Below are 26701 nucleotides of genomic sequence, written 5' to 3' on the forward strand. Positions count from 1 at the left end.
GGCCCTTTTTAGGCTGCTCTCATTTTTTATAGCCTTGTAATCCCTGCCATGTGTTTGTGTTAGCAACATTAAAGGGAAATCGATTGCTGCTCGAAGGCAACTTTACATTTTCCTTTTGAAATTGAAGCACAATTATTTCAGAGGATTATTGCTCATTCAAGAAAATCACAATATGCCTCGTCTTCCAGGCAATCATTTGATTGTAATGTCCTTTGCACATGCATGTATGCACACTTTTACTGGCGACCGTCTACAATATTTGTCAATGGGCCAGCACATGATACGCTTCCTGAAATCTGTCAGACGATCTAGGTGTCTGTGTTCGTGGACCCGTTTTCATTACATCCTGACATGGTTTATTTAGAAAAGGAGTGCCACAGCTGCCACATGCACATTTTGTATTACCTGTACCTGTAGGCTAGTGTGTGAACCTCCAATAGTGTTTATTTTGTCTACAGAAACAAAGGATATATCTGTCATTCATATGTCAACCCTCATTCTATTTCAGGAGGCCCAGAGTGTAGTCACTGGTTGGCTGTTGTATAAATATTAGTGGTGACTTTAAAGAGATGGTGCGCTCTTTCTACTTACCCAGTCAGGTTAGCTCGTGGATACTATTTGTATGGCTCAGTGTCCAGTTTGAAGGTAGTTTCACGAGCAAATGCTAACTAGCATTTAGCCCAATGACTGGAAGTCTACCGGAACAGCTAGCATAGCTGCAGAGACATACAAATGGTAATTATGAGTTCATCTGACTCATAGAAGTAGAAAAATAGCTTAATTGCCAAAATCTCGCACTATCCCTTTTAAGATGGTGCTTTCACCCTTGGGCCACTGTAGAGATCTTAGTTAGAGGATGTATAAAAATCTGACTTTTTGTTGGATTTGTGTCTGATTATTTGTTTGTGTTCCATCTATCTTTTGAAGTGCAGGAAATCGTCAGATTGCAATAGATTGTAAATCAGGTGTTCTGCAGACAAAAGACTAAACAATAGCAGTACAGCTATATCAGTTATAATTGATGTTTATCGAAGAGTGATACCGCTTCAATGTTGGCTGAGCCTCATGGTTGTATTTTTTTTATTTTTTTTCACTCAACAGGCTATGATTTCTCAGAGGTGCTGCGATGGTTCGGGGAGCGGGTGGACCGCATCATCCTCCTCTTTGACGCCCACAAACTAGACATATCAGACGAGTTCTCTGAGGCCATCAAGGCCTTCCGTGGCCAGGACGACAAGATCCGCGTGGTGTTGAACAAGGCTGACCAGGTGGACAGCCAGCAGCTGATGAGGGTCTACGGAGCTCTGATGTGGTCCTTGGGGAAGGTGATCAACACACCCGAGGTGGTGAGGGTCTACCTGGGCTCGTTCTGGGCCAAACCCCTGCGGAACACGGAAAACCGTAGGCTCTTTGAGGCAGAGACGCAAGACCTCTTCAAGGACATTCAGGGCCTGCCTCGGAATGCTGCCTTACGCAAACTCAATGACCTCATCAAACGGGCTCGACTTGCTAAGGTAATAAGCTGCTACGGTAACTCTACCGTTACTGTTCTCCCCACTCTGCCCTGCCAAATCCTGTGCTTTCTGCCCTGCCCAATCAGCTGCTTCTGCAAAAGCTAACGGGGATCTAAATAAACAAACAGGAATCCTGCAGCTCTCTGTATTTCTTCCTTCTATGCTGAGAGTGTGTGAGTGTGAGACCATGTGATGTAGTAAAGCACTCTGTACCCCCAGGTTGGCCCTGCCGGTTTCGTTTGCCCCTTTCCCTGGTCAGTGGGGAATGTATGACGTCCTAACCAAAAACTAAGACCCTGCTTACCCACCCTCTCAAACTCTCCCACCCTGTCCCTGCCAGTCTGTCTGCCATGTTTACGCCAACCTTGTCTGTGTTTGTCTGTCTGTTTGTCCATCCCACAATGCCTGCCTGCTTCCAAGAGGAATAAACATCATATGGAAACTAAAGGCATAACCTTACCTTGTCCCCTGGAGCGAACTTCCTTCCCTTTATTGAGGACATGTTAGTGTAAACACTGGTGTGAATGTTCCCCTGGCAAGGATATCTTAAAAGGTGGAGTCGCACTTGCGAACACAAGGAACACATTGATAACCCTGCTGGTCCAACAATGCTTGGAGAGGTTGAAGGACCCTGCTGAATGAATGCAATCAGCTTCTTTCCGATGTGTTCTATTTTTAACCCACCTTATCATTTCCCCTCATACAATTTCAGTTCACACAAGTCTCGTTATGGCAAGTCTCGTTATGAAATCAGATGAAAATATCAAGCATGGAGAAGGAAGGGAACCACACAGATGTAGACCAAGTTTACTCCACAGCAGCATGGCCCCATACCTACAGTGTAATAGGACCTTATTTGAATATGTGGAAAGCTGAAATCTGCAAATGAATTCAAAAGACAAGTGGTTCATGCTAAAACATACTATTAAGTTACCTCTCTCTCGCTCTCATAGGTGCATGCTTACATCATCAGCTACCTGAAGAAAGAGATGCCGTCGTTGTTTGGGAAGGAGAAGAAGAAAGAGGAACTGATCATGAGACTTCCTGAGATCTACACCATACTGCAGAGAGAGCACCACATATCCGCTGGAGACTTCCCCAACGTCGTCAAGATGCAGGTCAGCTGGGTTACCATGACTCCAGAGAATGAACGTGGTTGTATCCCAAATGGCACTTTATTTCCTTTATAGTGCACTACTTTTGACCAGCGCTATCTGTGCCCTAGTCAAAAGTAGTGCACTATAAAGGGAATAGCGTGCCATTTGGGACGTATTATAGGTTATCATCTAGGTGCAATTCAATGGCTCATCTGAAAATGCAGAGTTTTGTCAAATATTTCACCTTAATCTGTTTAGTTATCTTGAACACCTCAAGGGAGGTGTGAGACAGTATGTGTAGATTCAAGTAAAAGGGCAGATCATCAACAATGAATCAGAACGTCATCATTGCCGGACATTTCCATCCAGTTGAAAGCGAGAGACGGCCACACCCCTGGCACCTCCCCAGCTCTGAACGCAGCTGTTTTCTGTCAGCTACACAGAAGAGCGAGAGCTAGGCCTTGGAGGTAGACTGAGCCTGGCTTTGGATTTGGAAGGGAGTAGCTCAACTCGTTGAACCTAGAGAATCATCACAACACTTGGACGTGAGAGCATTGCAGCTGGTTATGAGACATTGTCTACAGAGAATGCTCCACATTGAGCATGTTCTAGTATGTATGGATCCCCGAGGAGCAGTGTTATGCCCGGTCCTGTTATTGTGTGTTGAGGAGAGGGACCACCCGCCATAGTCTCAAATTCCTCTGCATTTTAGTCATGGGAGTTTTACTTAACAAAATGTTCTACACAGCACCTCAGAGACCTGTCAATCAGAAACAGTCAAACAATGAAATGTAACCGTAACATACCCTTTGGTCATCCCACCGTAATCTTAACCCTGTTATTTTGGGGTCCATTAGACACAGGCAGCCAAATTCCCCATCATTTCTCACTAATTGGTCTTTTGCCCGATCAGATCTTTTGCCCAAGTCTCTCTGGGTCAATATATCTATTGCCAAGAGTCTTTGTATGGTTTAAGATCCTACCTGCACCCTACTTATTGGTTGTATGTAGGAAGCCTGTAATGTGTGATTTTGTGCCGCAACAAATGACATTGATCTTTGAACGTTCTTTGTGTCTTTTGTTTATACAGGAGCAGCTCCAGCACTATGACTTCAGCAAGTTCCCCTCCCTGAAGATGAAGCTGGTCGAGTCTGTGGACAAGATGCTGGCCAACAAGATCTCCGGCCTGATGACCATGATCCGCGACGAGGAGAGCAAGGCGCCACCAGCCATGGTGAGCGGCGGGGCCTTTGAGGGCTCCCAGGATGGGCCCTTTGGCCAGGGCTACGGAGAGGGCATCAGCGCCGGGTCTGACTGTGACGACTGGATCGTGAGCCATGACAAGCACAAGTACGACGAGATCTTCTACTCCTTGAATCCCATCAACGGGAAAATTAGTGGAGTCAACGCCAAGAAGGAGATGATGAGCTCCCGTCTGCCCAACACAGTCCTGGGGAAGATCTGGAAGCTGGCGGACTGTGATAAAGACGGCATGCTGGATGACGAGGAGTTTGCCCTGGCACAGCATCTGATCAAGGTGAAGCTGGAGGGGTACGAGCTGCCCACCGAACTACCTCAGCACCTGGTGCCTCCCGCTCACAGGAAGAACGAGGTCGCTGACAACCTCTACAACCACGACGCGGACTAAGGACGAGCCAAAGAAACACCAGCGGAGGACACTCCAACTCTGTTGTGTCCCAATGCCCAAACTCATGCATTATGTATGTAGGATGATGTGATGTTTTGGCCACGCATACTAAGTAGTGTGAATATTGGGAAATAGGCAGTGATCCAGTCTTAACAGGAAATAAAGCGGGGAAAAATATGACTCAAAAACAAGCAGTGACCTTACTAAAGTTAGAATTAATAACTTATTTTTTGACCCAAAGCTTTTATTTTCATCAATGAAGGATTTATTTAAAAGATTGACACTGCACTTTAGTTAACATTAGTGAAGGTTAGTTATATAAGTATCCAGGAACGGTGCTTACCATACAGTGCCTACAGTACCATTCTGCCACACAATTTCACCATTGTCTTAAATATGTTTAGTCTGTAGTCAAAATATAGAGGAAGAAAATATGCGGAATTTAATTATTGAACAAATACATCCTGGGAAGCTGTTTGGGTGAGATACAGAGGAAGTTTTCACATGGAGAGGTTGGTGTGATAGACTTGACAAGGGTTAGAGTGCATCTCCTCTTCTTTTAAGTGGCTTGGCCATTTTACCTACCGGAAAGAGATATCTATTTTCAGAGAGCACAGTCTGATTTTGAAAAATCAAGCATTGAGGCAATGGCGGTATTTTTGCAACAAAAGAAACAGTTTGGGTAACAAAATACATTTTGTCCCATGTTTGTGTGCTTATGACAGGAGTGGATTCCTTGAGGACACATCATTGATACTCATAACAAGCTTATGATTGTGCCTTTTGTATAAGTTCTTGTCTGTATAGTTAAGTTAAAAATGGTGCACTGTCTTCTTACTTGGCCAGCTTGTAGACTGCATATAGAGAAACTCAAACATTTTAAATGTAATAAAAAGTTAAAATGTGTTTTTGTAACATTGTTATTTAAATAGTTTAAGTGATATGCATGTTCATCTCTTCAGCCTTAAAGCGATAGTCTGACATTTAGGCAATTTAAGCCCTTTTTTTCTACTTACCCAGAGTCAGATGAACTTATGGATACAATTTGAATGTCTCTGTGTGCAGTTTGAAGGTAGTTTCTGGAGCCCTTGTTAACTAGTGATTAGTGCTATGACTGGAAGTCTACAGAAACAGCTTGCCTGCTACCTTCAACTTCCTTCTCTCTGGAAGTAGAAAAAATGTTGCGCTGTCCCTTTAAAACTTCTATGCAAATCCTGTTTTATTTCACTTTATCCAGGTATTTATGATCGGAGAAATGTCTGTATTATTCAGCTACTAACCTATGTGTTCATTGTACACCACCCAAAACAGACCTGTCCTGAGGCAGGATTAATGTTTTCAGAACATAGTTTGCAGGGCGGGGCCAAATAGTAAACCTAAGCTCTCATGCATACAACACTGTCTGTCGCTCTTGGGAGATGTGCTTGAGTGTAAATTCCTGCCTGTCAATATTGAGTCTACAGTGAAAAAAACCTAACAATTAATATTGTATCATTTCCTCTCTTGGGAGGTGGAGGCTCTTTTTGCTTGTGTTGTAAAAATGTGTTGCGCATTCTAGTGATTTACTCATTCTAATGATTTATTTTTGGCTCACTAAAAATGTCCAAATTAGCTGGAAAGGGAGGTGAGTTATGAATATACAGGAAACTATATCATATGGGTTTCTGTCAAACCACACGTGATGCACTGAAACCCATCTGAAACATTTTGATTTCGCCTTTGTCAAGATAAACCATCCACCTAACAGGTGTGGCATATTAAGAAGCTGATTAAACAGCATGATCATAACACTGGGGACAATAAAAGGCCACTCTAAAATGTGGAGACTTGTCACTCAACACTATGCCACAGATGTCCCAAGTTTTGAGAGAGCACGCAATTGGCATGCTGACTGCAGGAATGTCCACCAGAACTGTTACCAGAGAATTGAAAGTTAATTTCTTTACCAAAAGCCGCCTCCAATGTTGGGAATTTGGCAGTACGTCCAACCGACCTCACAACGACAGACCACGTGTATGGTGTCGTGTTGGCGAGCGGGTTGCTGATGTCAACGTTGTGAACAAAGTGGGGTTATGGTATGGGCAGGCATAAGCTATGGACAACTAACACATTTAATTTTTTATCGATGGAAATTTTAATGCACAGCGATACCGTGATGAGATCTTGAGGCCCATTGTCGTGCCATTTATCTGCCTCCATCACCTCATGTTTCAGCATGATAATGCACGGCCCCTTGTCGCAAGGATCTGTACACAATTCCTGGAAGCTGAGTGTCCCAGTTCTTCCCTGGCCTGCATTCTCACAAGACATTTCACCCGTTGAGCATGTTAGGGATGCTCCGGATCAACGTGTACGACTGCAGTGTTCCAGTTTCCGCCAATACACAGCAACTTCGCACAACCATTTGAAAAGGAGTGGGACCACATTCCACAGGCCACAATCATCAGCCTGAAACTCTTTGCAAAGGAGATATCGCGCTGCATGAGGCAAATGGTGGCCATACAATATTCTGACTGGTTTTCTGATCCACACCCCTTACTTTTTTTAAGGTAATCCCAGTCATGTGAAATCCATAGATTAAGGCCTAATGAATTTATTTCAATTGACTGATTTCCCTATAGGAACTGTAACTCAGTAAAATCATTCAATGTTTTGCATGTTACATTTATATTTTTGCTCAGTGTACAGTCGTGGCCAAAAGTTTTGAGAATGACACAAATATTAATTTCCACAAAGTTTGCTGCTTCAGTGTCTTTAGATTTTTTTGTCAGATGTTACTATGGAATACTGAAGTATAATTACAAGCATTTCATAAGTGTCAAAGGCTTTTATTGACAATTACACGAAGTTGATGCAAAAAGTCAATATTTGCAGTGTTGGCCCTTCTTTTTCAAGACCTCTGCAATCCGCCCTGGCATGCTATCAATTAACTTCTGGGCCATATCCTGACTGATGTCAGCCCATTCTTGCATAATCAATGCTTGGAGTTTGTCAGGATTTGTGGGTTTTTGTTTGTCCACCCGCCTCTTGAGGATTGACCACAAGTTCTCAATGGGATTAAGGTCTGGGGAGTTTCCTGGCCATGGACCCAAAATGTCTATGTTTTGTTCCCCGAGCCGCTTAGTTATCACTTCTGCTTAATGGCAAGGTGCTCCATCATGCTGGAAAAGGCATTGTTTGTCACCAAACTGTTCCTGGATGGTTGGGAGAAGCTGCACTCGGAGGATGTGTTGGTACCATTATTTATTCATGGCTGTGTTCTTAGACAAAATTGTGAGTGAGCCCACTCCCTTAGCTGAGAAACAACCCCACACATGAATGGTCTCAGGATGCTTTACTGTTGGCATGACACAGGACTGATGGTAGCGCTCACCTTGTCTTCTCCGGACAAGCTTTTTTGCGGATGCCCCAAACAATCGGAAAGGGAATTCATCAGAGAAAATTACTTTGCCCCAGTCCTCAGCAGTCCAATCCCTGTACCTTTTGCAGAATATCAGTCTGTCCCTGATGTTTTTCCTTGAGAGAAGTGGCTTCTTTGATGCCCTTCTTGACACCAGGCCATCCTCCAAAAGTCTTTGCCTCACTGTGCGTGCAGATGCACTCACACCTGCCTGCTGCCATTCCTGAGCAAACTCTGTACTGGTGGTGCCCCGATCCCGCAGCTGAATCAACTTTAGGAGACGGTCCTGGCGCTTGCTGGACTTTCTTGGGCCCCCTGAAGCCTTCTTCACAACAATTGAACCACTCTCCTTGAAGTTCTTGATGATCCAATAAATGGTTGATTTAGGTGCAATCTTACTGGCAGCAATATCCTTGTCTGTGAAGCCCTTTTTGTGCAAAGCAATGATGACGGCATATATTTCCTTGCAGGTAACCATGGCTGACAGAGGAAGAACAATGATTCCAAGCACCACCCTCCTTTTGAAGCCTCCAGTCTGTTATTCGAACTCAATCAGCATGACAGAGGGATCTCCAGCCTTGTCCTCGTCAACACTCACACCTGTGTTAACGAGAGAATCACTGACATGATGTCACCAGGTCCTTTTGTGGCAGGGCTGAAATGCAGTGGAAATGTTTTTGGGGGATTCAGTTCATTTGCATGGCAAAGAGATCCCTCTTCATAACATTCTGAAGTATATGCAAGTTGCCATCATACAAACTGAGGCAGCAGACTTTGTGAAAATTAATATTTGTGTCATTCTCAACTTTTTGCCACGACAGTGTGTATATATAGCCTTCCTGTGTTTTGTTAAAATCAAAGCACGTTCTGCCTAGTGGTACGTGTTGAGTTTTGGCTGCATTAATATTTTGTGGGAATATTCAGCAAACCAATCCAAAAATCTCAAGGAATGAGGTGGTGTATTTGGTGTAGCAGTAATGTTATACTATGCTATTATATTTGATTATGTTGAATACTAATGAATCATTATTTGATCTTCCAAGACATTGATTCAGATTTGATCTAACTTTAACCAGAAATTGAAGGACACCCAGCCTAGGCTACTATTTTGCCTCATGCAAAATTTGATAATCCAGAAACGAGAGAGCCCATGTGTGGTTGTTTTTATGGAAATCTGTGAATATTTGGCCAAGGAAACATTTCTGGTTGGTCTCAGGGAATGTGAAACCATTAGGAAAGGAAACTTCTAAAACGGGTTGAGTGAAGTTGGAGCAAATATGTGGAATGAGCATGGATGGAGAGCCTCACAAATTAGTTTAAATGACCTTATCTTTCAGTCTAATACGGCTATTTATTTTTGAAGCTCTTCATCAGAAGCACCATTTTTGTAAGTTGTTTGGCCTAACTGTCCTCTCCAAGTTTAGCTGGAACTTAGCCCGAAAGGATTTGAGAAATATGATTGTTTGACCGATAGGCCTATGACATTGGCCTACGTCTCGTCTTCCACTGTGCAGAATATAAGATCTCAACAACGATTGGAGAGACTGGTTCAAATGTTTGACTGAAATACGGGACAAATCAACTTTTTTTCTAAATTAGTGGTGTTTGAATTTGTTGTTACAATGCGGGACCTGGTTGTTGGATTTCAGGACAAGGGTCAAAATGCAGGATTGTCCCGCACAATCAGGGACATGTTGTCCCAACTACCAGGGGCCCCCCATCCAGAATTATTATTTTTGGGAAACCTGCTAAACTTCCTGTTATTCTACACATTTTGCCAGGAGCTTGAGACAAAATGTTGCAGTTTTAAAGCTAATTTCCTGCAATTCTACAATGCCATGGATTATTACATGTTTTTATGCTACCTGGGGGGCCATGAGTAAAATCCCCCAAAAGCGCTGTCGGTAATCCTGCCCCGACTATGCTTTAGATCAAATCAGAATCCACATCTACTTCCTTCTCACGCCCCTTTCTGCAATGTAAGTTGGCTATTCAGCATATTACTCTGTCTGCCAAATTGCCCTATAAGGCTAGCCCTTTGCCTCCCATGCAGTCAGGTGAGTCATGTGTTCATGCTGTCAATCCCTTACTCCAATGGTTTCAAAGTCCACTTCTGCATTACTGGACAGGAGAAGGACCCCCCCCCCCCACCCTAAAATCTGCGAGATAGGTACATGAGAGTCTCTGAGATTTATTCACATTGTGCATCACAATCTCAATTGATAAGGATACTTTAGAAGGAAGGTAAGCGAAGAAGCCATATCTTTCCTCCTATGGGCTGTGTATCTCCTATGTTTACTGTGTATCTCCAGATTTGTCTTCCGTGATTTATTTACATTATTCAAGAGATAATGCTTGTTATACTGTATGTACTGTATGTGTTGACAACAGGTTCATGATAAACACGGTAGTTTACCTTACAAAAGCTTTCTTTTCCAAAACAAGGCCGCATAATACTGCTACAGTATTGATACTGTGTGATACATAACGTCTTATCATGCCAATATTTAGTACGTCCTGTGTACTTCACAGTATGTATGTTGTTTTTAACCTTGCATGTTCAACATATCTTTTATGAGATACTGCTCGTTGTTGTAGCTACAGTAGTTTAGTATGACCAGACACCAGTGTCTTAGCTAGTTACTGAGTAAGGTTTCTTTTTTTTAAAATTAAAACGCCTGACACATGACTTGGCTCAGATGAAGGATTCCAATGTTGAGTTGAGACAGTTTAAACACTGAAATGTTTTTATCTCAGAGGACGGAGAGAAGGAAAGGTTTCTCCGGTATAGTGTCCAGTTTGAATGTATGTGGGAATAATAGCCTGTATTGTTACTGTAAAGTATAAGTAAGCACCAGCTAAAACCTACTACATAAAATTATGGATTTAGTTTATCTTAGTCCAAAAAGTACAGTTGAAGTCGGAAGTTTACATACACCTTAGGCAAATACATTTAAACTCCATTTTTCACCATTCCTGACATTTAATCCTAGTAAAAATTGTGTCTGTCTCTGTCTTAGATCAGTTAGGATCACCACTTTATTTTAAGAATGTGAAATGTCAGAATAATAGTAGAGATTTATTTCAGCTTTTATTTCTTTCATCACATTCCCAGTAGGTCAGAAGTTTACATACACTCAATTAGTATTTGGTAGCATTGCCTTTAAATTGTTTAACTTGGGTCAAACAATTTGGGTAGCCTTCCACAACCTTCCCACAATAAGTTAGGTGAATTTTGGCACATTCCTCCTGACAGAGATGGTGTAACTGAGTCAGGTTTGTAGGCCTCCTTGCTCGCACACACTTTTTCAGTTCTGCTCACAGATTTTCTATAGGATTGAGGTCAGGCCTTTGTGATGGCCACTCCAATACCTTGACTTTGTTGTCCTTAAGCCATTTTGCCACAACTTTGGAAGTATGCTTGGGGTCATTGTCCATTTGGAAGACCCATTTGCGACCAAGCTTTAACTTCCTGACTGATGTCTTGAGATGTTGCTTCAATATATCCACATAATTTTCCATGCTCATGGATTCACTATTTTGTGAAGTGCACCAGTCCCTCCTGCAGCAAAGCACCCCCACAACATGATGCTGCCACCCCCGTGCTTCACGGTTGGGATGGTGTTCTTCAGCTTGCGAGCATTCCCCTTTATCCTCCAAACATAAAGATGGTCATTATGCCCAAACAGGTCCATTTTTGTTTCATCAGACCAGAGGACATTTCTCCAAAAAGTACGATGTTTGTCCCCATGTGCAGTTGCAAACCGTAGTCTGGCTTTTTTATGACGGTTTTGGAGCAGTGGCTTCTTCCTTGCTGAGCGGCCTTTCAGGTTATGTCGATATAGGACTTGTTTTACTGTGGATATAGATATTTTTGTACCTGTTTCCTCCAGCATCTTCACAAGGTCCTTTGCTGTTGTTCTGGGATTAATTTGCACTTTTCGCAACAAAGTACATTCATCTCTAGGAGACAGAACGCATCTCCTTCCTGAGTGGTATGACGGCTGCGTGGTCCCATGGTGTTTATACTTGCGTACTATTGTTCGTACAGATGAACGTGGTACCTTCAGTCATTTGGAAATTGCTCCCAATGATGAACCAGACTTGTGGAGGTCCACAATTTTTTTCCGAGGTCTTGGCTGATTTCTTTTGATTTTCCCATGATGTCAAGCAAAGAGGCACTGAGTTTGAAGGTAGGCCTTGAAATACATCCACTCGTACACCTCCAAGTGAAATAATCTGTAAATAATTGTTGGGAAAATTACTTGTCATGCACAAAGTAGATGTCCTAACCGACTTGCCAAAACTATACTTTGTTAACAAGAATTTTGTGGAGTGGTTGAAAAACAAGTTTTAATGACTCCAACCTAAAGTGTATGTAATTTTACGACTTCAACTGTAGATATGTTGGAAATAGCAGACTTCAAACACAGTTCCCAGTCCAGGATGAGCTGGCATTGCCCTGTGGATACAAAGAGCATGGCATGATCTGGATGATATTATCTATAAAGCCAAGAATTTTTACAGTCCTGTTGAATGGGCCAGTAAAAGAAATGAGGAGGTATAAAACTATATGATCAGCAGGGTTAGGTTGGACTAACTGTGATAATTTCTTCAGATTCACCGTATTGATACAGTCCAAAGACAGAAAACTATTTCATGGGAATCGGGAAAATCTTGTTCAGCCACCGGACATAGACGTTGCTATTTAGGCTGATTGCAAACAGACTACCTTACAGCAATTGCGAGTAGTGTTTAGTGTTCCAACCAACAAATAGTTTGTTTTGAAGTGACACAAAATATGGAGATTAGAACAAATACTCAAAACTTTGCATTGAGCAGTGTACTGTAGGCTGATTTGACAAGTAATGGTAGTGAGGTTGATATTGCTCTCTCCCTACAGGTGAATATATATACATATAACCATCAGGATGGACGGGGAGGAGTTCGAGACAGGCCGTATCCAGGTGCTTCAGGAGCAGCGTATGGCTGTCCAGAAGAAGACCTACACCAAATGGATGAACAGTGTCTTCACCAAGAACGGGGTAAGAGGAATGGATGAAAGCAAATGGCCCTCTGAGGCTATAGTGGGTGTCAACACGCACTGCTTCTCCCTCACTGTTTAGGGTTTAAACAACGGCCTGACTCAGTGCCAAGTCCTGCCGCTTTTGTGGAAAACACCTTTTGTAATTGTTTTGGGGTAAATGTTTTGCTCAGTCATTGTTCTTCATGCATATCAGCTTTTTAACTGTCATGCCTTTTAAGTACCATGCTTATCAGGTGTCTAAAAGTAATGTCATCCACTAATCACATACTCTTGGTGCTGGTCAAAAGGTTCAACTTGAAAAAGACCAAAGACCACACTTTACAAGTGTCCCTGATAACCTATCCTTAGCAGCTGGCTGACCTCCGAGTTAGCCCTTACAAAGAAATATTCGTTTTTAAACTGCAGTAAAAGTGCACTAACTGCAGTCGACTCTGGTATTTTAAAGGCTGTAATTGCAGAATAACCTCAGTGTACTGCAGTTAAACTGCAAAATTACTGTAGGAAAAGATGTGGAATTTTCGATGCAGTATTTGCGGCATACTGCAGGTATTCTGCACTCTCTCTGCAGTCTTTTATCATAAAGGAGACCTCAGTGTCTGATTAGCCACTATCTGTGAAAGCTAGAACAACATGTTGAAGCTTGAAAAAAATCATAATTATTTCACAGACACTAATCAGCTGTTGGCTCTGAGGTAATATTGGCTAATAGCAATGTAATAAGGAAATAGATCTGTGGTAGATCAGTGCCAGCAATATTTGATGAATCCAAAATTAGATTAAGATTAAACTGTGAAATTTGTTCCATTTTGCTACACTACATTCTATCCATTCCTCTGAGATGTACTCAATGTGAGCCTGATGGTGCAAAATTGAATGTAATTGGCAAGAACTCAAGTTATTCAATTCAATACACCTTTATTCATCCCCTCACGGGCAATTTAGATGGGTAGGGCTATGGCTTCTTATCTCAGATCAGTTAGAGGAAATGTAGGGCCAAAACTGAGGATTGAACTAGCTGAGGGGACCATCATGCTTTATGGACTCTAGACAGGTAACAGTGCTGATGCTTGGTTAATATGTAACCTCACTTTATCATCTATGGCAGGGAGGGAGGGATGGGGAGAGACAGAGAGAATCCAAGATCTGGTATAAATATTGCACCAGCCAGACACACAGGAAGGAAATAAACTATTTTTATAGCATTAGCTTTGTTTAATGTTCCATTTCTAGGGTAAAACAACATTGTTATTCAGATAAAATCACGTCAGATCTCTTCGAGGAACTGAAGGTAACATAATTGGTCAGACTATGGGCACTGTAATTTCTTTTGTGTCCCTCTTTTTCCTGCATGGGCATATTACGGTTGTTCACACCCACACCATGTGAGTCAGATGCATCGTTCACCACATGTATTTGAAATGCTTCCCCTTCCCTTTCCTCCTCCTCTCTCTGTCTCTCTCCCACTGAGTGTTCTGTCAAAATCAGCCCATAAGTAACATTTGCGTTGCATATCACGGTAGTGGAAATGTTGCATGGCAGGCAGAGGCCTATATATAAGCCTTTGACTGGACACCACTTTTCTGGAATTACCCATACGTAAGCATTTCACTGTAAGGTCTACACCTGTTCTATTCAGAGCTTGTGACTACAAAGAAAACCGGATCACAAACACACCAAGTCAACCGGAATCTGTATTTACAGTACATGACATGGCCATAGGTATTTTTGGTATTTTATTAGGATCTCCATTAGCTATTGCAAAAGCAGCAGCTACTCCTCCTGGGGTCCAAATGAAACATGAAACATAATACAGAACATCATTAGACAAGAACAGCTCAAGGACAGAACATCATACATTTTTAAAAAGGCACACGTGGCCTACATATCAATGCATACAAACAATCTAATGGGTCAAATAGGGGAGAGGCATTGTGCCATGAGGTGTTTATCTGTTTTTTGAAACCAGGTTTGCTGGTTGTAAGTTAACGATGCAAACCATTTGGGATTTTCAACACATTGTTTCTTATATAACAAAAAGAGGAGTTGGCTATAAAGCACAAACAGATCTGGGATCAGGCTAAAGTGCTCTATGCTGTACTGTAAAAATCCATGAAGACCTGAGCCAGCAGGCGTGCATACTGTAACAGTGATGCATAATAACCAGTGTAATGATGTAATGGATGAGCCCTGGCCTGGTACCCCTCCCAGCCTTCCACCACCGTGGATCCAGAAAGACCAGGGCAGACCAGGCATACTTAGGCGCTCCCATAATTACACCTCTAGGAGAGACGAGAGGCAGTCAGCAGACCGGAGTTCAAATACTATTTGAAATCTTTCAAATACTTTGAGCAATTGTTCTTGCCTGCCTGGGTTTTGCCGTTTTAGGACTAATGTATTGGTCCATTAAGCCAGGCAAGCTCAACCAAGCACAGAATGTATTTGAAATGAATTAGAATAGTATTTGAACCCAGGTGTGGCTGTCAGGAGGTAAAGCAATCTGTTCTGAGACATGATTTCCCTGGCGTCTGGATTAGGGAGTGGCTGTCACACTGGTCGAAGAGGATAGGTGCAGGAAAGGGTGGGAAGGAGAGAAGAGGAGGTTGGGGGGAGGGAGGGAAGGGAAGGGTGCTTGTCTGAGTTACACTTTAATGGCGCACAGTGGCAGCAGGCCTAACTAACAGGCCCCAATGTCAGAGCAAAGCCTCATAGCCCTGGCTGCAGCTGGCTGACTGGGCTGGAGCCAAGCTAACGTTTCCTGCACCTCCTAACCCAATGTCTCAAATTTACACAGGTCACTGAAAATAGACACCCCAGTATGTATGAGAAAGTGAATTGGATTTTTGCAGAAGTGAAGGTGATGACGAGTTGATCATAGTTTCCTTCCTGACTTGCACAATCTGTGAATAAAATGTTTCATCACATCCACTAATCATATATCCAAGAAAGAGATGAGCAGGTTTAGCGCTTTCCTCTACTCTAACTAGCCGTGTTAGCTGGGTGATCAGGTGATGTCACAGAGGTGCAGTCTCATGACAAGTTTCGTAACACGGGTCATAAGGGTGTTCTGTTAAACAGGAAGTGTTTGTTCATCACCTATGTCAGTACATCTTCTATCATGTTACAAATCATGTTACAAATCTTCTATCATGCTATGCTTCCAACTGAAACTACTACTACAATAGCAGGAAATGTTGTATTATTTGGTAAAAGACCAAGTCCATATTATGGCAAGAGCAGCTCAAATAAGCAAAGGGAAACGACAGTCCATCATTACTTTTAAGAAATGAAGGTCAGTCAATCTGGAAAAGTGCAGTTATAAAAACCATAAAGCGCTAAGATGAAACTGGCTCTCATGAGGACCGCCACAGGAAAGACCCAGAGTTACCTCTGCTGCAGAGGATAACTTCATTAGAGTTACCAGCCTCAGAAATTGCAGCATAAAATAAATACTTCATGGAGTTCAAGTAACAGACACATCTCAACATCAACTGTTCAGAGGAGACTGAGTGAATCAGGCCTTCATGGTCGAATTGCTGCAAAGAAACCACTACTAAAGGACACCAATAATAAGAAGAGACTTTCTTGGGCCAAGAAACACAAGCAATGGAAATTAGACCAGTGAAGATCTGTCTTTTGGTCTGATGAGTCCAAATTTGAGATTTTTGGTACCAACCGCCGTGTCTTTGTGAGTTGCAGAATAGGTGAATGACTGATCTCTGCATGTGTGGTTCCCAACGTGAAGCATGGAGGAGGAGGTGTGATGGTGTGGGGGTGCTCTGCTGGTGACACTGTCAGTGTTTTTTTTAGAATGCAAGGCACACTTAACCAGCATGGCTACCACAGCATTCTGCAGCAATACGCCATCCCATCTGGTTTGGGCTTCCCACTATCATTTGTTTTTCAACAGGACAATGGCCCAACACACCTCCAGGCTGTGTAAGGGCTATTTGACCAAGAAGGAGAGTAATGGAGTTCTGCATCAGATGACCTGGCTTCCACAATCACTGGACCTCAACCCAATTAATATGGTTTGGGATGAGTTGGAACGCAGAGTGGAAAAGCAGCCAACAAATACTCAGCATATGTGGGAATTCCTTCAAGGCTGTTGGAAAAGCATTCCAGGTGAAGCTGGTTGAGGGAATGCCAAGAGTGTGCAAAGCTGTCATCAAGGCAAAGGGTGGCTACTTTGAAGAATCTAAAATATATTTTGTATAACACTTTATTGGTTGCTAAATTATTCCATATGTGTTATTTCATAGTGTTGATGTCTTCACTGTTATTCTACAATGTAGAAAATAGTATAAAAGTGGAAAATAGTAAAAATAAAAGTTAAAATAGAAAAACCCTTGAATGAGTAGGTGTCGGAGGAAGGCCGTAAAAATTGTCATACCCCCCCCCCCCCCCCACTTTACACTGCTGCTACTCTCTGTTATTATCTATGCATAGTCACTCTAATAACTCTACCTACATGTACATATTACCTCAATTACCTCGACTAACCGGTGCCCCTGCACGTTGACTCTGTACCGGTACACCCTGTATATACAGTAGCCTCGCTATTATTATTTTACTGCTGCTCTTTAGTTATTTATTTTCTTACGTATTTTTCTTAAAACTGCATTGTTGGTTAAGGGCTTGTAAGTAAGCATTTCCCTGTAAGGTCTACCTACACCTGTTGTATTCAGCGCATGTGACAAATAAGATTTGATTTGTGTCCAAACTTTTGACTGGTACTGTACATACAGAATACAACAATTTAATGGACCTCACACCAATGTTTTTTTTTAATAGACGTTCATCAGAGTTTGACAACCCCCCCATTTACACACATGTTGTCTGTCCCTCTCCAGGAGAAGCTGTCCCTTAGTGATGTGTACACAGAGCTGAAGACAGGGGTCCCCCTTGTCCGTCTGTTAGAGTTAATCTCCAGGGAGAAGCTGCCCACCCCCAGCCGACGCACCCTACGGGTCCACTGCCTGGAGAACAACAGCATCGGTATAAACTTCCTCAAGACTAAGGTACATTCACAATACAGAGTTTAGTGAACTGAAGGATTTAGAAATCCCCCAAAATATCTTACCCCAGGACACTTCGCATGATAACTAATTCTGCAAGGATCTTGAGGTTCATTTTTAGGGAAACAGGCCTACGTTTCATGTGAAGTGTTATGGGGTAAGACATTTTTTTGGTTTTACAGTTCTGTGGTTGTTTCTGAGTTGTTTGGGGTATTGTTTTGCCTCTGACAGTGGTTCACATGAACAAGTATACATACTTTTATTTTGCAGTATCAAACAAAAATTGGATCATTCCATCTAGACTAGTCGATAGCCATATTTGTTTGATGTACTCTTGTACGCCTTTTACGACTGTACATTTGGATTTCTCCTGAGTAGTTATCAACCAGTACCTGCTGACCTTTCAGATTCGTGTGGATCTGATTGGCCCTGAGAACGTTGTGGATGGAGATCGGACCCTGATCTTGGGCCTGCTGTGGATCATCATCCTACGCTTCCAGATCGGAGCCATCAATCTCGATGAGGTATTTCCCATATAATTTTAAAGAGTAGAACAGACTTGGAGTCTCTGGCCAGAATAATTACATTTCTATAATACACTACATGACCAAAAGTATGTGGACACCTGCTCGTCGAACATCTCATTCCAAGTCCTGGGAATTAATATGGAGTTGGTCCCCCCTTTGCTAATATAACAGACTCTACTCTTCTGGGAAGGCTTCCCACTAGATGTTGGAACCATTGCTGCGGGGACCTGCTTCCATTCAGCCACAAGAGCATTAGTGAGGTCGGGCACTGATGTTTGGTGATTAGGCCTGGCTCGAAGTCGGCTTTCCAATTCATCCCAAAGGTGTTCCATGGAGTTGAGGTCAGGGCTCTGTGCAGGCCAGTCAAGTTCTTCCACACTGATCTCGACAAACCATTTATGTTTCAACCTCGCTTTGTGCACGGGGGCATTGTCATGCTGAAACAGTAAAGGGCCTTCCCCAAACTGTTGCTGCAAAGTTGGAAGCACAGAATTTTCTAGAATGTAATTGTATGATGTAGCGTTTAGATTTCCCTTCACTGGAACTAAGGGGCCTAGCCCAAACCATGAAAAACAGCCCCAGACCATTATTCCTCCACCAAACTTTACAGCTGGCACTATGCATTGGGGCAGGTAGCGGTCTCCTGGCATCTGCCAAACCCAGATTCATCCATCGGACTACCAGATCCGTAGTCCCGTGTAGCTCAGTTGGTAGAGCATGGCACTTGCAGCGCCACGGTTGTGGGTTCGATTCCCACGGGGGACGAGTATAAAAAAAAAATGTATGCACTCACTACTACTGTAAGTCGCTCTGGACAAGAGCGTCTGCTAAATGACGTAAAATGTAAAAATTTAAAATGAAGCGTGATTCATCACTCCAGAGAACGTGTTTCCACTGCTCCAGAGTCCAATGGAGGCGAGCTTAACACCACTCCAGCTGATGCATGACATTGCACATGGTGATCTAAGGCTTGTGTGGGGCTGCTAGGCCATGGAAACCCATTTCATGAAGCTCTCGGTGAACAGTTGTTATGCTGACGTTGCTTCCAGAGGCAGTTTGGAACTCGGTAGTGAGTGTTGCAACCGAGGACAGACAATTTTTACGCGCTATGTGCTTCAGCACTTGGCAGTCTCATTTTGTGACCCTGTTTGGCCTACCACTTCACAATAACAGCACTTACGGTTGACTGAGGCAGCTTTAGCAGGGCAGACATTTCACGAACTGACTTGTTGGAAAGGTGGCATCCTATCACGGTGCCACATTGAAAGTCACTGAACTCTTCAGTAAGGTCATTCTACTGCCAATGTTTGTCTATGGAGATTGCATGGCTGTGCTAAATTTTATACACCTCAGCAACGGGTGTGGTTGAAATAGCCAAATCCACTATTTGAATGGGTGTCCACATACTTTTGTATATATGGTGTATTTCCTCTGTCCTGGGCGTGACCTGGAATACACCTCACTGAATGAATAGAGATTATACACTGAGTGTACAGAACATTAAGGACACTTGTTCTTTCCATGACAAAGACTGACCAGATGAATTTAGGCAAATCCAGGTGAAAGCTATGATCCCTTATTAATGTCACTTGTTAAATCCACTTCAATCCGTGTAGATGAAGGGGAGGGGGCAAGTTAAACAATTATTTTTAAGCCTTGAGACAATTGAGACATGGGTTGTATATGTGCCATTCAGAGGGTGAATGAACAAGACGAAAGATTTAAGTGCCTTTTTCAACGGGGTATGGTAGTAGGTGCCAGTTGCAGTAGTTTGTTTCAAGAACTTCAACGCTTCTTGGTTTTTCACGCTCAACAGTTTCCCGTGTGTATCAAGAATGGTCCACCACCCAAAGGACATCTAGCCAACTTGACTCAACTGTGGGAAGCATTGTAGTCAACATGGGCCAGCATCCCCGTGGAACGCTTTCGACACCTTGCCCCAATGAATTCAGGCTATTCAGAGGGCAAAAGGGGGTGTGTGCAACTCAATATTAGGAAGGTGTCCTAAATGTTTTGTACGCTCAATGTATATTGTATTATATGTCATACTATATTTGAAATCTGAATTTCATGTGGCTCGAAGAAATGTGAAAATGTTAATTAAAATTACAAGATGTGATACAGTGTGTATATTCTCATCAAGTAAGTGCCAAAGGTCAAGCATAACCTCTTGGATTAAAAAACAAGAATTAATACAGATAGGTTTCTTTAAAGTAAGTGCCAGAAGTGCAGACTGCATACTAAGTCTGGTCTACCGGTTTCAGGCAAGTGGTGGTGCCAGCAACGCCCGTCGTTCTGCCAGGGAAGCTCTTCTGATCTGGTGCCAGCGTAAGACAGCAGGATACTCCAACGTCAATGTGCAGGACTTCTCAGGAAGCTGGAGGAATGGGCTGGCATTCAACGCCCTCATTCATGCCCACCGGTAAAGAGCAGCAAGGGGAAAATGGCAGGATAGTTCCGAGGGGCAGTTTCTTAGATTCAGATTAAGCCTATTTTAATGGAGAATCCCCATTTAAAAGTGATTTTTAATCATCCAGAAGTACATTTGCTTAATCTGGGTCTGAGAACCCCCCCTAGGAGTTTACAGATATATAGTTTTTGTTAATGAATTTACTGTACCCATCATATTTAAATGGAAAAACATTTTGTCGCAGACCTGACCTGTTTGATTATAATCGTCTGCATGAGGAGGACCCTAAGAGGAACCTGGGCCATGCCTTCTCTCTGGCCGAGAATGAGTTTGGCATCCTCCAGCTGCTGGATGTGGAGGACATCGATGTTAAACACCCAGATGAGAAGTCCGTCATGACCTACGTCTCTCTCTACTACCACTACTTCTCTAAGATGAAGCAGGGACAGACCATCCAGAAGAGACTGGCCAAGGTCAGTAGAATCAGAATCCAAAAACTTTGTTACTAGGAATTTCTCTTGGTGATGTACATACAAGCATCCATAGTCCTAATCCTTCCTGTCTATGGTTATCTATAGTAAGATGTGTGAGGAAAGCATATCCTTGTGTCATATCCACATCAGATCTAGTCAGGGATGGGCCCGCCTGGCCTGGTGGCTCAGTTGGGATGATGATAACATCTACTCTCTCTTCAATGTTGACAAAACAATAGGCGAGGCCACTGTGCAGTGTACACAACACTCACACACTCACACTCACACACACACACACACACACACACACACACACACACACACACACACACACACACACACACACACACACACACACACACACACACACACACACACACACACACACACACACACCACATTAACATGTTAATATCCAGACCAAGGATTCAGGTGCCCTCTGTAGGCCATTAGTTGAACTGCACCTCTCCTAATCTTGAATGTACTGTAATTTCTAAATAAAGGCAACGCCTCCTCTGACTGACCTGTGGATTAGGCCGGGGATTTCACTGTGGAGCAATGGGAGGACGGGTGGTGCTACTGCTAGAGCTAATCAGATCAGTACAAACACCGATCCTGTAATGCAGACCAACGACTGTCCGTTGTGGGGAGAAACAGACACTGAGACGCACTGTAGCCGGAAGCTAGGGGCATAACCTGAGTTTAACCTACTACTCACTGACTGACAACTCCTGCAAGATTGGGCCCAGCCAGCAGGACTGACAACTTCGAAGGAAGGGCTTAATCTGGCCCAGTCAGTGAGAGAGACTGTGCAGTTAGTTACTCTGTGGTGGATCTGAGGTAGAGAGAGAGACAGGGAGCTCTATCGAAGGACAGTACGCTAGCGTCAGTTATGTTAGCACAGTGGCCAGAGTGACCTGAGCCACATGGAGAGCTGCACCAGGACTGAGTGGAGGGCTGTTTGTTTTGAATGTACTGAGCCTGAGGACTGAGCCAAGCTGAGTGACACATCATCATCCTCTCATCATCACCACCATGCTAACACGTGGAAACAGACACAGCAACGTGTTTCTGCAGTGCTGAGGGGAGAGCGAGAGCCTCTGTGGTGTGATCATAAAGGTGTATTACAGTACAGTAAATGATGACTGGCAGGTTGCGTGGGGGATAAGGCGGCAGTGGGAACTAGACACTATGAGAATTTACAAAGAGCAGTGGAGCTGACAGGCATAACATGTCCTTCGGTGGCAGTTTGAGTAACCAATGGTTTAGATGGCAACACAGGAGGGAGTCCACCATTGGACTCCAAATGGGAAAACTGAGCAAGGTGTGTACTGGTGTAGTGTATATGTAGGCCTAGTGTGTATGTACCGGTATAGTGGGTGAGGTGTGTACAGGTGTAGTGCGTGTGTATGTAGCCCACCGGTGTAGTGTGTATGTACTGGTGTAGTGAGCAAGGTGTGCCTGGACTTAGTTTGGCTTAGAGATCTAGCCTTCTGCACTACTGGTTTCCCACAAAGAGAAACATGTGGATGAGAAATCCCTCAGTGCTGAACTTCTGAATGTCAGTAAATGGCTATATGACGACAAACTGTCACTTCACCTTGGAAAAACAGAGTCCATCTTGTTCGGGTCCAAAGTGAAACTGAGGAAATCCCCTGATTTTAAGGTGGTAGTAGGTGACATAGTAGTCAAAATACTCTGTTAAGTACCTTGGATGTGTGCTAGATAGCCTTCTGACAGGGAGAGCATGGCACAAAATGTTATTGCCAAAGTGAACCATAAAATTAGGTTCCTGGCTAGAACCTCCAAATATCTGGATAAGAATGCATTGGGGACATTGGCAGGGGCTCTTGTTCAATGCCACTTTGACTATGCGTGCTCTTCCTGGTACAATAGTGCCCCCAAGATAATGCTAAATAAATTACAGACATCTCAGAACAAATTAAGATTATTCTTAAACTTCCATCAGTTAACCATCTTGACCATTCCCACTTTGAAAGTGGTATGGGGAAAGAAACTTTTTTTATATTCAACTGCCTTTCTTTGGAATAATCTTCTGAAAAATGTGAAATGTATTACCTCCATAGGTAGTTTCAAGTTCTCACTGGAAAAAAATGATCAAATAGTAGCATGTCTCAAAAGTGTGTCGTAAGATTATAGTATGTGGCTGAGAAGGAAAATGCCCGGGATAGCATACGGTCTGCCTTTTGGTGCCTGTTGTTTATCATATTGTGATGGTCTTGAATATATTAGGGATTGATTGTTTTATATATTAATGGTGTGTGAGACAAGGGAGATGTACCTGTCCGTAGTTGTTTATTAGGAAAGGGAATTGTACAAATTATCTGATGTTATGAATCAAAAAACAATTTGGTCCGTCATTGTCTGTTGCCACTACTATTGCCACTTAACTTAGTTGCATTTCCCCTTCCACCTTCCCCCTTCAAAAGGACCACAATGGAAATAAGATTTTAAGCTTTATTGTGTTATCCTTGAGGATTTTTCTTAAATTGTATGTGGTGGCGTCACAGGCGAGCGCCCTTATGTATGATTTTTTTTATTTTTTGTTGTCAAATAAATTAAATCAACCTTAACCCTTTTTAAAACTCTTTGCAACTGCAGTGTATGTAGTAAACATTGTTTGACATCATTGAATAGAGAATAAAGAATGACTGATTGCTCCCAAGCAGCCACAAACTCTAAATTATGCAAAGTGCCCTCTAGCCTTCAGATTAAATGAAATGATATGAACTTTATTTCAATATGTTTTCATTATCTATAGGAGGTTCTACTGTATGTTTCATGTGTATCTTTCTGATTCGTTTGTTCAATAACTCCCTCTCTTCTTCTTCCAGATCGTGGGTCTCCTGAAGGAGCTAGATGATCAGAAGATCCTGTATGAGAGAATGGTGTCTGACCTCCTGCGGTGGATCAAGACCAAAGTGGTGGAGCTCAACGATCGCTCCTTTCCCAACTCCCTGAGGGACATGCAGCAGCTGGTGGCCTCCTTCAAGACCTACCGCACCGTGGAGAAACCCCCCAAGTACCAGGAGCGAGGGGCCATTGAGGAAAACTTATTCAGCCTGCGCACCAAGCTCATAGCCAACAACCAGTGGGCCTATGTTCCCCCAGAAGGAAAGACCCTGGGGGACATCGAGAAGAACTGGGCCTTACTGGAGCGGGCGGAGCATGAGAGAGAGGACGCCCTCCAGAGGGCGCTGCTAAGGCTGGAGCAACTGGAGCAGCTGGCCCAGAAGTTTGGCAGGAAGGTAATGTTTTTTTGTTTTGTAACTTATGTTTTTTATTATTAGGTGTTATTTGATTTATCATTGAGGACCACTTTGGAAATAAGTGTTTTATTTAATAATAATGCTTGCATGTCTTGGTCTTTGGTTACACTTTCTATGAAGCACATGCATATAATGCTCTATAACATCCTTTATAATGCCTTATAGTACACTTATAATGGGTTATGACACTGACTAAAATTCAATTCCATCCATTCAGGCAGGGCTGAGGGAGGGCTATCTGGAGGACACAGCCCAGCTGATCAGCAGACAGGACCTGAGGGGGTTAAACAGCCTGGAGGAGGCCCAGGCTGCAGCCCGGAGACTGGAGGCCCTGGGGACAGACACCCTGGCTAGGGAGCCTCGCTTCAGAGCCATCAGCGACATGGCAGCTGTCATCGAGAAGGGGAACTACCACAGCAAGGCCCAAGTCATCCGGAGGTAAGGCTTATAACTAAATTACCACGGTAAGGACCAAGTCACCTGGAGATTAGTAGTTGCCATTGGTGTTGGCTAATGGGGATCCTAATAAATCAAAGTCACCTGGAGGTAAGGATTAGAACTAAATGACCACAGCAAGACTCAAGTCATCCAGAGGTAAGGGTCAATTACCACAGCAAGTTCCAAGTCATCCAGAGGTATGACTATCACGGCAAGGCCTGTCAGCGTTTCCCAAACTCGGTCCTGGGGACCCTCAGGGGTGCATGTTTAGGTTTTTGCCCTCGCACTACACAGTTATTTCATCAAGCTTTGATTATTTGAATCAGCTGTGTAGTGCTAGGGCAAAAACCAAAACATGCACCCCTTGGGGTCCCCAGGACCGAGTTTGGGAAACGCTGGCCTAAGTAATCTGGAGGCAAGGCTTATAACTAAACTACCACAGCAAGTTCCAAGTCATCCGGAGGTACAGTAAGATTCAGTGCTGTAAGACAGTGAATGTAAATACTTAGTAAATAGCCCAACAATCAGTATGTTTGTTTCCCATTGGTCCAAATAATGAATCAAAAATGAAATAAAGCCTACATGATTGAATAGAAACAGAGAGCATGTAGGAAGCATATCTGCACTGGTGTTTTCCGTCCGTCGTTTCAGAGAGGTGAGCATCACAAAGCGCTGGAAAGACATCCTGGTTCAGTTGCAGCAGAAGAGAGAGCAGCTGGGGGACATTGTGAACACACTGAGTGTCCTCAGGGACATCGAACTGGTTGCCCAGGAGCTCAGAGATCTACAGGTACACAACTAATGTACAGCAAACAACACAGTATAATGTATAACAGTATTACGCTTAATGCTTCATCCTTCAATTTTCATACTTAATGTAGGTTTTAGCAGGGTCCTCTGACATTGGGAAGCAGCTCCCGGAGGTGGAGGCCTTGCTTCAGAAACAGGACCTGCTGGAAACCCAGATCTCTGCTCATGGAGAGACTCTGAGTGCCATCAGTAACAGTGCCTTAAAGGGGACACACCGAGTTGCACAGCAGATCCAGACCAGGGTCAAATCACTCAATGCTCAGTACAACTCTCTGGTGGGGCTTAGTAAGAACAGGTGAGCACACACACACAACAACTTAGGCCCACATTTAATACATTGTAGATAACGGCAAACCCCAGGTTTATTTATACAACTATTTTAAGTATACCTTAGCAATGACAATGGTTGTACCTTAGCAATGACAATATTTGTGTGAGAAACGGCTTTCATGGTGTGTTTGTTACAGAGTGGTTTACACTCTGATTTTTCTCCCTCTATGTTTAATATAACACACATACATTAATTATTAATTTCGGTTGCCTATCCTGATGTGAAGTTTGTTCTATATAAAGTATTTGACTCTGATGTGTGTCACAGAAAGCATTTGACTCTTGGCACAAAATTAAGGAAATTAGAAGGGGGGATTCTAACGGGGGAGATCCGCCAAACATTGGTTTCAAGCGCATTATCATTTTTATACAACTGGTTACCAACATATTCAAATAATGATTGCCGTATTTTCATTAAAAACGTAATTTTGATTAATTTGAGATATGATTTAATCCTTCCACAAGATAGTCCCTAAACAAATCTAGGGTTGCTACCCAAGCCGGCTATTCGTTCGTTCTATTGGTTCGGTTGCCAGAGACGCGACTCGGTCTTTTTATTCTGTATCTATGGACGCGACCTAGTCGTTTGATCTAAATGTTCCATTGATAAAATGGCTTGCAACGTTCTTATCCCTTGCTTGCTAGCTAGCCAACCACGGCTAACTTACATTCGCATCATACAGTGCAGACAGAATAACAACA

The 26701-nt window shown here is 43.1% G+C and overlaps 2 protein-coding genes across 3 annotated transcripts in view; both read left to right on the top strand.

The window, feature by feature from the left end:
- Positions 1 to 5165, top strand: part of ehd4 (EH-domain containing 4) — a 29623-nt gene extending 24458 nt beyond the window's left edge. The window contains exons 4-6 of the mRNA XM_055863616.1: positions 1102 to 1514; positions 2468 to 2632; positions 3702 to 5165. Coding sequence (XP_055719591.1) covers positions 1102 to 1514; positions 2468 to 2632; positions 3702 to 4259 — 1136 coding nt within the window. The 3' untranslated portion in view covers positions 4260 to 5165. The remainder of the gene's footprint in view (positions 1 to 1101; positions 1515 to 2467; positions 2633 to 3701) is intronic.
- A 4660-nt stretch (positions 5166 to 9825) lies between these two features.
- sptbn5 (spectrin, beta, non-erythrocytic 5) overlaps positions 9826 to 26701 on the top strand; it is a 61784-nt gene continuing 44908 nt past the window's right edge. Inside the window, exons 1-10 of one of the 2 annotated variants that reach the window (XM_055863618.1) lie at positions 9826 to 9903; positions 12563 to 12704; positions 17557 to 17724; positions 18129 to 18245; positions 20513 to 20670; positions 20903 to 21131; positions 23987 to 24400; positions 24639 to 24859; positions 25511 to 25649; positions 25741 to 25964. In XM_055863618.1, the coding sequence (XP_055719593.1) occupies positions 12591 to 12704; positions 17557 to 17724; positions 18129 to 18245; positions 20513 to 20670; positions 20903 to 21131; positions 23987 to 24400; positions 24639 to 24859; positions 25511 to 25649; positions 25741 to 25964 (1784 nt within the window). In that variant the 5' untranslated portion in view covers positions 9826 to 9903; positions 12563 to 12590. Of the gene's footprint in view, positions 9904 to 12278; positions 12705 to 17556; positions 17725 to 18128; positions 18246 to 20512; positions 20671 to 20902; positions 21132 to 23986; positions 24401 to 24638; positions 24860 to 25510; positions 25650 to 25740; positions 25965 to 26701 lie in introns of those variants that run through there. The other variant, XM_055863617.1, reaches the window with a different exon arrangement.

The sequence above is a fragment of the Salvelinus fontinalis genome, chromosome 15, assembly GCF_029448725.1.
Source record: "Salvelinus fontinalis isolate EN_2023a chromosome 15, ASM2944872v1, whole genome shotgun sequence".
Taxonomy (NCBI): Eukaryota; Metazoa; Chordata; class Actinopteri; order Salmoniformes; family Salmonidae; genus Salvelinus; species Salvelinus fontinalis.